This window comes from Oncorhynchus nerka, linkage group LG9b (assembly GCF_034236695.1).
Source record: "Oncorhynchus nerka isolate Pitt River linkage group LG9b, Oner_Uvic_2.0, whole genome shotgun sequence".
NCBI lineage: Eukaryota > Metazoa > Chordata > Actinopteri > Salmoniformes > Salmonidae > Oncorhynchus > Oncorhynchus nerka.
Genome location: NC_088424.1, coordinates 22,073,786 through 22,086,367, shown reverse-complemented (window position 1 = coordinate 22,086,367; position 12,582 = coordinate 22,073,786). Strand labels below are relative to the sequence as shown.

The following is a 12,582-nucleotide window of genomic DNA, read 5'->3' as shown; positions in this document are numbered from 1 at the left end:
ACAGGTAATCTATAGCAATGTATGGTAACAATGTATGGTAACTATGTATTCATATAGTATACTTAAAAAAAATATTGGTGTCAATATTATTGTCCTTGAGTTTCTAGTGGTTAGACCAGGGGCCTGTTGCACAAAAGTAGAATTAAGACATCCGGGATAAATGACTCAGCTGAGCTCAATGAAGCCAAAACATGTGCGTCCAGGCTTAATTGGTTGCACAAAGACCAAGCCAGGATGAGCAGACACGGATTCATTAAGCCAGGTGAAACCAATCCTGGATAGGTGCGCGCTCACGGCTCACTCAAATAGACCCCGCCACAGATCACAGATTAACTGATTTACCATGGCAACTAGAGCCGCGTACTTTTCCCCGTCGGAAGCACAAATCCTCATGGAGGCATACGAGGAGGTAAAAGATATCATTAAGAAGAAAGGCAACACCGCCACAGTGATAAAGCAAAGAGAAAAAGCGTGGCAAAGTATTGCAGACCGCCTGAATGCGTAAGTAGTGCACAATTACACACTCACCGCTCCGCTGAAACATCACAATTACAATTCAAATATTTAATTCACATCTCCAAAAATGCAGTTGTACTGTAATTATGAAACGGTTAAATTTTTAATTGAAATGCACTGCAGATATGAGAGAAATTGTGTAAAGTAACTCCATCACACTGTATAAAGCTATGATCAATTTTTTGATATTTTTACTGAAAACAAGACAAAAATACCAAGTAATTTTTTGCAGTGTGACTCCATTAAATGTGTGTGTGTGTGTGTGTGTGTGTGTGTGTGTGTGTGTAGATTAAACATGAACGGGCCAAAACGGACATGGCAGCAGGTCAAAATCAAATACAAGAACATTCTGCAGAATGGTATGGTCCCTGACTAATATATTTAACAAAGCACAAGCATATATTGTACCCAGAAGGTGCCTGTTCACACATTGTCTGTACTGTTTTAGCAGTGAAAAAGAATACCCACAGACAAGGCACGGGTGGTGGGTCACCAAAGGCTGACCTTACCCCAGCAGAGGACATGGCCTTGGAGCTAAATAAAGGCAGGCCCGTCTTAGAGGGGATCCCTGGGGGGAAAGAGACGAGCATAGGTTCCTCCCAAGATGCCACCCGCTTCATTCAAGGTATGTCCTTCCATCTCTACATGGGATACAACCACATTCATATTGAATCAATTTGGACTGTCTGACTTTGGTTTACCTATTGCCTTGCAGTGCCTGGCAGCACTGTGTTCCTGTTAGAGCCACCAGCACAAGCACCAGACGATGCTGATCCAGTGAGTACTCCATCAAAGGCATACTGTAGGCCTGGCATGTCTTGTCTACTAGCTTCAATATGAATCCGATTAAATGTGATAGGGTGAAGGCCCCAGTGCAACAGCACATGATGGAGACGATGATGAGGAGGAGACCATCTCTCTGGATTCCAGAAGGCATGAGGTATCATGTTAAGACTGTGAAAGTACTATTTACTCTACAATGGTGAGGAGTCCTCATCAAAATCAAAAAATCTAATTTCTTTTACAGGACCCAGATGCTATACAGTGGGAAAACCAGCCTGGCAACATAGTGCGTATTAATAAAAGGACACCACATCCTGCCAAATTCCAGCTGCGCTAATTGTATTGTGTTCACAGAGCTCACGAGCTATCAGAAAGTTGTATGGCAACCACCTCCGGCGCCAAATAGAACTGGCAGACATAGACATTCAGTACAAGAAGAAAAAGATGGAAAATCTTGCACTGGAGACCGAAATAAAAAAGAGGACAATTAGGAAACTGGACCTTGAAATAAAAAAACTTGAGAGGGAGGTGAGATATGCCTTCAATGTACACTGTATGCTAACTGTAACACAAATGTATGAATCATTATTTTTCTTTCCTCCCCCAGCTCCAAGAAGATGACACAGCTCAAAATAAAAATTAGGTATATTCTCGTAAAGTCAAGTGAGCCATGACATATGAGCTCTTATTGTGAGCACACAGGACGGTGGCATCTTTCTAAGGTTTTTTTTATTTTCCCAGCAATCAGTACAACCAAGTCATCGTTATAAGGCATCGCCCTCTTTTGCCCACCCCCCCAGCACCAGGTGTGGCCACTAGCCTATATGAAGGCCCAAAATTGTGTGTTCCTTTCTGCTCTGACAATGGCATGCCCATTCGTGCGAGATGTGGTGGATGAAGAAGCACTTGTGCTGAGGAGAGCCTTCAGGCGAGAAAGGGTCTTCAGGGACCGGTTGGACCCACTGGCCTTCCCTGATGACCATCTATATGAAAGATACAGGTTTTCTGCAGATGGCATCAGGTATCTATGCAGACTACTGGGTCCCAGGATTAAGCACCGCACTGCACGGAGCCATGCACTGAGTGTGGAGCAAATGGTTTGTGTGGCCTTGCGCTTTTTTGCTAGTGGAGCCTTCCTGTACTCAGTGGGGGATGCAGAACAGCTGAACAAGGCCACAATTTGCCGCACAATAAGGAGTGTGTGTCTGGCTATCAAAGCATTAGCAGATGTCTTCATCTCCTTCCCTGGCCACAGAAGACTCTGTGACATCAAAGAGGAGTTCTATAGGATTGCAGGTAAGAGGATCTACAAATTACAGGACAACTGTTAACACATAGTAGGATACTCATTACTTTGTGTGACAGGTTTCCCCAATGTCATTGGTGCAGTGGACTGCACACACATAAGGATAAAAGCCCCTCAGGTGCCCATGGGGCCGATTTTGTGAATAGGAAATCCTTTCACAGCATTAATGTTCAGGTGAACATAACTTTTTGATATTGTCCATTGACGAACACTCTGCATTGCCAGTGATGTGCATTGATTGGTGTAATATTCCTCATCTTATGATTTCAGATGGTCTGCAATGCTGACTGTGTGATCAGCAATGTTGTGGCAAAATGGCCTGGCTCAGTCCATGACTCCAGAATCTTTCGGGCCTCTGAAATCTATCACAAGGTAAGCCACACAACCCCTATTTATAACCATCATGGCTGTGTCAAGAATATCACTGTGTTTATGAGGTAGTAATGATGAGATTTTGTGTTGACAGGTGAATTCTCTGGTGTGTTGCTGGGAGACAGGGGGTATGGCTGCCAGCCTTTTCTCCTGACACCTTTCACAGACCCCCAGGAAGCACAGCAGGCCTACAACCATGCCAGGACCAGGGCCAGAGTTGAAATGACCTTTGGCCTCCTGAAGGCACGCTTTCACTGCCTTCACAAATTAAGGGTCAGCCCTGTTAGGGCATGTGATATTACTGTGGCTTGTGCTGTCCTCCACAATGTGGCCTGCCTGAGGAAGGAGAGGGCCCCCAGAGTGCCACCAGCCATGTACTGGGACAATCCGGCAATCTTCCCTGATGACGACAGTGGTCGGCTGCTGAGGGACCAATATGTGTTGAATTATTTTAGTTAGTATGTGTGCTTTCAATTTTGGTTAAATATGTCCTGCGGTGGCAGAGGAATTTGGGTTTTTTGGGTTCGTTTTTTGACGAATTTGGCCTCTTGTGATGTTTGTGCGGTATACTGTGTGTAATACAAGGCTGCAGGGAGGCTACTGCATCCATTCATTTGTCTGTTCAGTTGATGTGTATGGATTTGTCCTGCATTTATTTTAGTGTGCAGACATGCAGGGTGTGTTATATACAGACCTTTGAATGTGTATGTATCATTTTGTATAATATGCTTGGATTCTGTGCTTTCCATCTTGTAGAGTCACTGTGACTTCAGTTTCGAAAGGAGCTGATGGTTTACCTGCTTTGTTTTGTCCTTATTCAATAAAGGAACATAATGTTACACATTGTGTTTTTATATTCATATGGAATGTGTATTTGTTTATATGACAGAGTACTAGGGCCACACTGAAGAAAAAGGATAAAGTCATAAATTTATGAGGCTGGTTCTTTCTGCAGAAAAGCTACATATTGTTTTTACAGTTTTGATACTTATGACAATGTGATACTTAATATTCTGGCACATCAGCATGTCTTTGTTTATGAAACCATACTGAAGTACAATTTCACGAAATGCCCCACATCTGTCATTTTAACAACTGTCCTCCTTTAAAACAACTGGTTACAATATTATGACTTGTGTTTTTTTCCCCTCTGTGGCCCTAATATTCTATCATTTTATATATAGCCTTATAGTCTATGGGAAACTGTGAATTATCTAATGATAGCAACATAATCTAAAAATCATTTTTTATCCAAAATCATTGAAATTAATGATCACAAACGTTTAAATAATAACAGTGGGTCTAGTTATATGTGATAACAATGTATAGTGAGCAGTGAAATAACTATTGGTTTCCATTTGTGGTGACTGCTGACTGACATTAGGGATGAGATTAAATAGATCCTGGAATTTAGCCTGGTCTGGAGCAGGCTAGCTCCACAGAATAAATCTCCATGGTAATTTATACCATAACATATCCTCCTGCCCCCTATCCATCTTTAGTGCAACCGGATTACGGATCAATTGAGCCAGGATCACCAAGATATCCTGGCTTAATCCCTTATCCTAGTTTTGTGCAACAGGCCCCAGTTGTGGCAAAACATTTACAACAAACACATATTGACATATTGAATTAAATTTTAAAACATTTGTTTAAAAAAATCAAGCATATTTATTTATTTTATTTTTTGAACCTTTAATTAATTAGCCAAGTCCTGCAGGGATGGGGGCTGGGATTAAAAAACTAAAACTAAATATAGGACAAAACACATCATGACAAGAGAGACCTAAGACAACAACATAGCAAGGTAGCAACACAACATGGTAGCAGCAAAAAACATGGTACAAACATTATTGGGCACAGATAACAGCACACATGGCAGCTGGGGTGAATGAGCAGTGATTACGATAGAGGAAACCAAGTCTAGATTTAACTTTAGCCTGCAGCTTTGGTATGTGCTGAGAGAAGGACCGTCTAGCCATACTACCTCAAGCTCTAAACCCTCAGAGGTAGTAATCACACCTGTGGGGAGAGGGGCATTCTCCTTACCAAACCACATGACCTTTGTTTTGGAGGTGTTCAGAACAAGGTTGAGGACAGAGAAAGCTTGTTGGACACTAAGAAAGCTATGTTGTAGAGCGTTTAACACAAAATCCGATGATAGGGGTAGCAACCTGAAAGAAGAAAGGGTAAAAACCATCTGACCCAGATGTTTTTTGGGGGGGGTCAAGTTTCAGGAGCTCCTTTAGCACCTCGGACTGAGTGACTGCCTGCAGGGATAAACTTTGTAGCGGGGCAGGGGGAAAAGAGGGAGAAGCATCGGTGCTAGTTGCATTAGAAGGGGTGGGAGATTAGGAAATGTTGGACTGGCAAGGAGGTATGGCTGACCCCTCCTGTCTCAGCCTCCAGTATTTATGCTGCAGTAGTTTATGTGTCAGGGGGCTAGGGTCAGTTTGTTATATCTGGAGTTTTTCTCCTGTCTTGTCCTGTGTGAATTTAAGTATGCTCTCTCTCTTTCTTTTTTTCTCTCTCGGAGGACCTGAGCCCTAGGACCATGCCTCAGGACTACCTGACATGATGACCCCTTGCTGTCCCCAGTCCGCCTGGCCGTGCTGCTGCTCCAGTTTCAACTGTTCTGCCTGCAGCTATGGAACCCTGACCTGTTCACAGGACGTTCCACCTGTCCCAGACCTGCTGTTTTCAACTCTCTAGAGACAGCAGGAGCGGTAGAGATACTCTCAATGACCGGCTATGAAAAGTCAACTGACATTTACTCCTGAGGTGCTGACCTGTTGCACCCTCGACAACTACTGTGATTATTATTATTTGACCATGCTGGTAATTTAGGAATATTTGAACATCTTGGCCATGTTCTGTTATAATCTCCAACCAGCACAGCCAGAAGAGGACTGGCCCTCCCTCATAGCCTGGTTCCTCTCTAGGTTTCGGCCTTTCTAGGGAGTTTTACCTAGCCACTGTGCTTCTACACCTGCATTGTTTGCTGTTTGGGGTTTTAGGCTGGGTTTCTGTACAGCACTTTGAGATATCAGCTGATGTAAGAAGGGCTATATAAATAAATTTGATTTGAGTCAAATAAGAATCCTGACTTAATAAAGTGTCGATTAAAGAGCTCAGCCATGTGCTTCTTGTCAGTAACAACCACATCATCAACATTAAGGCATAGGCAGCTGTGAGGAGGAAGGTTTATTCTCCAGGTCTTTAACTGTTTTCCAGAACTTCTTGGGAGTAGACCTAGAGAGAGAACTGCTCCCTAAAGTAACTAACTTTGGCCTTTCGAATAGCCAGAGTGCACTTATTTCTCAAGTATGCGTGTGCCAAGCCTTTCGCCAAATGCAACTCTGAAAGAGTAACTCTGAAAGATCACGGTCGAACCAGGGGCTGAACCTGTTAATTGTAATTTTCTTTATGGGGAGGTGTCTGTTAACAATACGACTGAAAATATCAAATAAAGAAGGTCCAAATGTCTTCGACATAGGGAATCAAGCTTATTCTGTACCAATTTACAGAGGCCAGGTCATGAAGGAAGGCTTGCTCATTAAAGTGTTTTAGCAAGCGTCTATGACAAATCAGGACAGGTAATTTCACTGAGCAGCCATTACGAACACAGGCTGTAAAACAGTGATCACTAAGGTCATTACAGAAAACACCAGACTGATACCTATCAGGATTATATGTGAGGATAACATTGAGAGTAGCCTTTTCTGGGAGTTTGGAGTCATTCTTTGTGGGATTGGTAATAATCTGAAAGAGATTTAGGGAGTCCATTGCTTTAGGACTTGGTCAGGTGGTTTAAGCATGTCCCAGTTTAGGTCACCTAGCAGGACAAATTTAGACAGTGTAAGGGGCCAGGAGAGAGCTTAGGGCAGGTAGGGTACAGTCCGGTGCTGATGGAGGACGATAACATCCAGCAACAGTCAAAGAGCTATTTGAAAGTGTAATGCTTAAAACCAGCAAATCAAACTGTTTGGTGACAGACTTGGAGACAACCAAGCACTGAAGGTGATCCTTGGTAAAGATTTCAACTCCCCCACATTTGGAAAATCTGTCTTGATGAAAAAAAAGTTTACAACCAGAAAGGTTATCACAATTCAAAATTCATGCCAAAACACTCATTTTAGACACCAATTGTATTCACTAAGTTGGTTTGTATTTAGGATAACGTTTTACAGCCGTCATTCTATTTTTATTTTATATGATAAAACCTCAGAGGGGCCAGAGATAAGTACACCTGTGATAATCTGAAGTACCTCAAAAGGCCACTAGATGTCATGTTATTAAAAAAAATGGAAAGTTACCAACATTTGGTAGTTTACTGGTACATTTTGAAAAGCCAGATTGAACCAGACTCATTTGCTTTACAAAACACACGTCACAAAAATATAACCGGAAATCAGTTAATTGAAATAAAAACATTAGGCCCTCATTTGTTTTCACATGACAGGGAATACAGATATGCATTTGTTAGTTACAGAAACATGTTTTTTTTAAAGGTAGGGGCATGGATAGGAAAACCAGTCAGTATCCGGTGTGTCCATTATTTGCCTTATGCACAGCAACATCTCCTTTGCATAGAGTTGATCAGGCTGTTGATTGTAGCCTGTGGAATGTTGTCCCACTCCTCAATGGCTCTGCAAAGTTGATGGATTTGAGGGAACTGGAACACGCTATAGTACACATCGATGCAGAGCATCCCAAACATGCGCAACGGTTGATGTCTGGTGAGTATGTAGGCCATGGAAGAACTGGGACATTTTCTGTTTCCAGAAATTGTGTATAGATCCTTGTGACATGGGGCCTTGAATTATCATGCTGAAACATGAAGTGATGACGGCGGATGCATGGCACGACAATGGGCCTCAGGATCTCGTCACAGTATCTCTGTGCTTTCAAATTGCCATCATTATAACGCAATCGTGTTCGTCGTCCATAGCTTATGCCTACCCATACCATAACCCCACCGCCACCATGGGGCACTCTGTTCACAACGTTGACATCAGCAAACTGCTCACCCACACGACACCATAGCTTATGGTCTGCCATCTGCCCGGTACAGTTGAAACCGGGATTCATCCATTAAGAGCACACTTCCCCAGCGTGCCAGTGAATATGAGCATTTACCCAATGAAGTAGGTAGATCACAATACCAAACAAGTCAGGTCAAGACCCTGGTGAGGATGACGAGCACACAGTTGAGCTTCCCTGACAGTTTGTGCTGAAATCCTTTGGTTGTGCAAACCCACAGTTACATCAGCTGCCCGGTCTCAGATGATACTGCAGGTGAAGTCAGATCTGGAGGTCCTGTGCTGGCATGGTTACACATGATCTGCCGAAGTGAGGCCAATAGGACGTACTGCCAAGTCTAAAACCACATTGGAGGCAACAGCTCTGAAGGACATTCCTGCAGTCAGCATGCCAAGTGCATGCTCCCTTAACTTGACACCTGTGGCATTGTGTTATATGACAAACTGCAGATTTTAGTGGCCTTTTGTCCCCAGCACAAGGTGCACTTATGTACCTGTCACCCATTAGTCAGAATAAAAAAATAAAAAATGGTGCGTATAAGGCTGTGCTGGCTTCCAGATTACCTTGAACAAGTCAGACAAGCCAATGATTAAGGCTGTTATAATAGTACAGATGTGAAGTGGTCTGCTCTTCCATGAAGTCCATAATACAAGGACAGCCAGCAATTACAGCAGTCTGATCCAACTTGTAGAGCACTAGCCACAACTTTCATGAAACTGAGGCATCAAACTATTCTTCATGATGAATGTAGCCCAAGTCTATTAAAATAGTCATTTTTTAAAGTGCAATGCAAGGATTTTAATGACACAACAACACTGTGCAGACAAGTAGATGTCAGTTTGTCAACATTAAACTGCAATGCTTAAAATATCTGCACAATAATAAAAAGACACATTTAGATTGACTGGCTCTTAGCTTCAAACTAGCCCAGCAATTTTTTTCTTTTCCATCTCCTCTCCAAGCCACTGCATTTCCACTGCTTGATACATCTTATTACCTGGGCTTCATCCTCAGTGAACGACACAGACACTGAAAAAAAGAGTTTAAAAGCTGCAGAGTAGACTGGACCTACACCTCCCAGGTCCATTCCGGTCTGCAGGTCAACATGGGGGTTAGCGTCACAGTACGGTCTGTGAGGCTGCAGCCCAGGCTGTGATTAGGATGAACACACAGCGTCCAACATGGCTACCATCGTCAAGCAATGGAAATGCAGGCATTTACTGTGTAGCTAGTTGTTGAACTGCCGCCTGAGATTCTTTTTTTAACCACGTATACAAACATTACGAGTGTCTATTAATTTGTTACAATGTGTTTTGTGTGCATTTCATAGTGCAAGTGAATTTATATATTAGGTAATACATTTAGAATAAATATATTAGGAGCGGTGCAATTCTTAAATAGGCTAATATCTTGTGCCCCTTCTCTTTGTGGTCCCTGAAAAAAAATGAAAAAAAGTTTGTGATAATTTTGAAATGTGACAAAAGTAGTAGTATCTCTATACGCAACAACCCTTACCTCGGCCCCTCTGGCAGCGAGAGAAGTCGGATTCTTCATGATCGTCGTAGTCAGTCCTTCGGGGCCTCTGCTGAACGAATGGCCTTCTGCGTGGGGGTCTCACTGAAGGATACAGAGAGGGAAGCATGAGCTGGGACAACAGGTCAAACAGTGAATGACTAGTGAAAAGTAGAGAACTGATTAAGGCAATGAGTAACTCAGCAGTTTGAAAAGGAAACTCACTTTGTTCTTGTGACCCATTGTACGGTCTCCAAGACTTTGGCTTATATTTGGCACCAGAACTCCCCCAGCTATCTTGGTCTGATGCCACAGTGCCCACTCTCCAAGGTTTCTCTGGGAAACATGACAAATTCACAACATCACATTTGTAATGAATGACAAGGATTAAAAGTAAAAACACTATTTAGAAGGGGACATCAGACCATGTCAAGAGATGGAAAGAATCTTACCATTATAAGGCCTGCATGGGGCATTTCTTTGTCCTCCTTTCCCTTTATACTTGTCAGCTTTGCCAGTCGCTTTGTGGTCCTCACAGCAGTCAAAACTCCAAAGGTAACCGTGCTCCTGCTCTTCATGACACATGACTTCATGGTGGTCCTCACAGCAGCCCCTCTTTGGTTTACTGTTATGAAACTGGCGAGCAGACGGCTGAGGCACTCCGTTAGGGTGATGTGGTTTCTTCACAGGCACCTGACAGGCGCTCAACAGCTCCCCTCCCTCATTGTAGTCATCTTCCTCTAGCACATGGTCATCCGTTTCCTCCCGCTCAACATAACGGCATGGCCCTTGCGAGTCGTCTGGCCTCAACTCCTCCGCCAGGCTCAGGCCACAGCTGAGACAGGTCTTCGAACAAGCTGCAAACCCTTCTTCTACTGGGTTGGATTGAGTTGGTACGTTTTCCTTAACAGAGAGGTCAGGTGTATTGCAGGTTGCCTCGGCTAGCTTGCCGCCTCCCACATACATGTGACCACCAGAGATAAGGTCCACATCTTCGATATCAGTGGAGAAGAGCTCGTCTCTGGAGGAGAGCTCGTCTATGGATGGGCTGAGGACACTCTGGCGCTCCTGGGCCACTTGGGGGTAGTAGCTACAGTAGTAGGCACTCCCAAGCGGGGACAGATGGCTTTGCGGTGGAGGCACCAGACTGGACGCAGCAGAGTCAACATACCACAGTGGATCGTCCAGCAGCATGCCTGTAACCTTATCACAGGGCAGCCTGAGGATTCTGTAAGGCAAGTCAGAGGACTCTGCCTTGGAGGCTAAATTTTCTACAGGGTCCTTCAGCTCAGAGGCAGATGGTATCAGAACCTTGTCACAATCTTGTTCTGGAGCCAGATAGTCAAGTGAGTGGTGGTCATGTGAAGCCCCATTCAGTTCAAGGCTCTGTGTCAAGGCCACAGAGTCACATTTGACATCCTCTGGAGCATTAGGATGTTCTCTGGACTGCCCCTCCATCCCAGGTTCTTCAGGATTCAGGTGGCTCTTCTCAGAGTGGCATTGCTGCCTAGACTCTTCCAGACTCTCCTCATGGACAGAAGAGCTGTCGATGGGCAGCACCACAGAGCCCAGGGACCAGCAATCCTGCGTGGCCATCACCTCCAGGCAACTCTGACTGGTTTCTGCATGATATACCACTGCTGTAATAGCAGAGTCACTGAATACACTGCTGGGCAGAGGAGAGTCCCTCTGCCTCCTCTTACCCTGTTGGGGTTGTCTCTGTGGCAGAGGTCTCAACTCCAGCTCCCTACCCGTCCCACTGAATTCTTCCATATTTCCAGAGGAAGAGATGGTCATCCCAGAGGAAGAAATGGTTGTGTCAGAGGTTAGGGACCCTAGGTCAGATTTAGGGTTTAACTCACTGTCTTCAGGTGGCTTCTCATTGGTTCGGAGCCTGTCCAGACTGTCGATCAGCTTGTGGACAGTGTCGCTCGGATCAGTTTGAACCTCTGAACATGCGGTCTCTCGCAGTACACAGGCCTGTTGCTGGTAGTGGTGGCGGTACTGGACGTCATAGGTCGCAGAGGAGATGTGGGGGTTAAACACCCTACTGTAATCAACAGGCTGCATCGGAGCCTGGGGAACCACATAGCCAGGATACTGCATACCAGCGTATAGATATGGAGCCATATATGGCCGCCCATAAGGAATAACTGGAAATAAAGACATTTTAAATTAATATGTAAATTCATTTGTTTAAGATCAAGAAAAATGTGTGCCATTGTACCTGGTGGGGGAAGACCATACTGGCCATATGGGTTCATATTCCATTGGTACATATTATAATAAGGTTGAGTTGGTGGTTGAACATAGAAAAATGGTCTCGTGTGATTAGTTGGATGATGTGGTTGCCCAACTCCCATTGAGTGTGAAGAATTATTCATATCTGAATGAAAGAAGAAATGAATTAGTTGATTTGACACTTCCCGCCACAAATATTCAATTGAGTAACGTCACAATTTATCAAACCCAGTACACTAATAAATAATCACCTTCCATTGCTTGGTCAAGGCTGAAAGAGACAGCACAGGATATTATACACCGCAAGTCTAGTGCAAAGAGGAAACAAGAAGTTAACGTAAGCCTACACATCATTAGATCGGAGTGTTGCAGAGGCTATGCCTTCCATTCAAATAAGGCGACAATCTGACTGCATCCACGAACAACAATAAATATGTATTATGCCATTACATCAGAGTAATACACATGAAAATGACGTGGGGTGGAAATGTATAAGGACTTACATGTGACCGTGACGGCTCAACAAAAAAAAACCGTGAGACCGTAGGCGTGCACGAAACGAGAGCAACACAAAACTCTCCCGTTCTTCACCCTCCCCACCATATTTATCACCTACTGCGCGTGGGCAATGCAACACCCGCGCCCCACACCAATTAGCGTGTAATCAACTGGATATTTTTCAGGTGAGCCGAAAGGCAAATTAGGCAATTGGTCATTTTCACCACAAGGTGACACCAAAACTTCACAAACAATGTACTGCACTGCAGTTTTGCGACGTTTCCTCAGTCCAAGCCATATTGGCTCCGGGG

At 44.0% G+C, this 12,582-nt stretch overlaps 2 protein-coding genes across 5 annotated transcripts; one reads left to right on the top strand and one right to left on the bottom strand.

Moving 5' to 3' along the window:
• Positions 1–112: 112 nt before the first annotated feature.
• On the top strand, positions 113–4,101 carry LOC135565690 (uncharacterized). Of its 4 annotated transcripts, XM_065013438.1 has the most exons (10): positions 113–875; positions 965–1,141; positions 1,232–1,293; positions 1,376–1,456; positions 1,544–1,585; positions 1,654–1,827; positions 1,907–1,942; positions 2,041–2,595; positions 2,876–2,977; positions 3,072–4,101. In XM_065013438.1, the coding sequence occupies exons 1-7, from the start codon at positions 812–814 to the stop codon at positions 1,940–1,942; spliced, it is 636 nt and encodes a 211-aa protein (XP_064869510.1). In that variant the 5' UTR covers positions 113–811; the 3' UTR covers positions 2,041–2,595; positions 2,876–2,977; positions 3,072–4,101. The 4 variants fall into 4 exon arrangements, with proteins under 4 accessions (XP_064869510.1, XP_064869508.1, XP_064869509.1 ...); XM_065013436.1 differs by having other exon boundaries at positions 1,654–1,942; XM_065013437.1 differs by adding an exon at positions 2,665–2,779 and having other exon boundaries at positions 1,654–2,595.
• A 4,702-nt stretch (positions 4,102–8,803) lies between these two features.
• Positions 8,804–12,359, bottom strand: buc (bucky ball). Its single transcript, XM_029641877.2, has 7 exons — positions 12,277–12,359; positions 12,025–12,081; positions 11,760–11,918; positions 9,985–11,685; positions 9,758–9,868; positions 9,536–9,637; positions 8,804–9,454 (listed from the first exon to the last, which is right to left on the bottom strand). Exons 2-7 carry the CDS (start codon positions 12,029–12,031, stop codon positions 9,423–9,425), a joined length of 2,112 nt encoding a protein of 703 aa, XP_029497737.1. The 5' UTR covers positions 12,032–12,081; positions 12,277–12,359; the 3' UTR covers positions 8,804–9,422.
• Between the last annotated feature and the right edge of the window lie 223 nt (positions 12,360–12,582).

Excerpts from the sequence above, each read along its gene's own strand:
- LOC135565690 (XM_065013436.1), top strand. The coding sequence starts at position 812 with ATGAACGGGCCAAAACGGACATGGCAGCAGGTCAAAATCAAATACAAG. Across the intron at positions 876-964 it reads CAAGAACATTCTGCAGAATG|CAGTGAAAAAGAATACCCAC; the intron begins GTATGGTCCCTG and ends GTACTGTTTTAG. Across the intron at positions 1,586-1,653 it reads AAAACCAGCCTGGCAACATA|AGCTCACGAGCTATCAGAAA; the intron begins GTGCGTATTAAT and ends TTGTGTTCACAG.
- buc (XM_029641877.2), bottom strand. Across the intron at positions 11,686-11,759 it reads GTATGGTCTTCCCCCACCAG|TTATTCCTTATGGGCGGCCA; the intron begins GTACAATGGCAC and ends CTTTATTTCCAG. Across the intron at positions 9,869-9,984 it reads CCCATGCAGGCCTTATAATG|AGAAACCTTGGAGAGTGGGC; the intron begins GTAAGATTCTTT and ends CATGTTTCCCAG.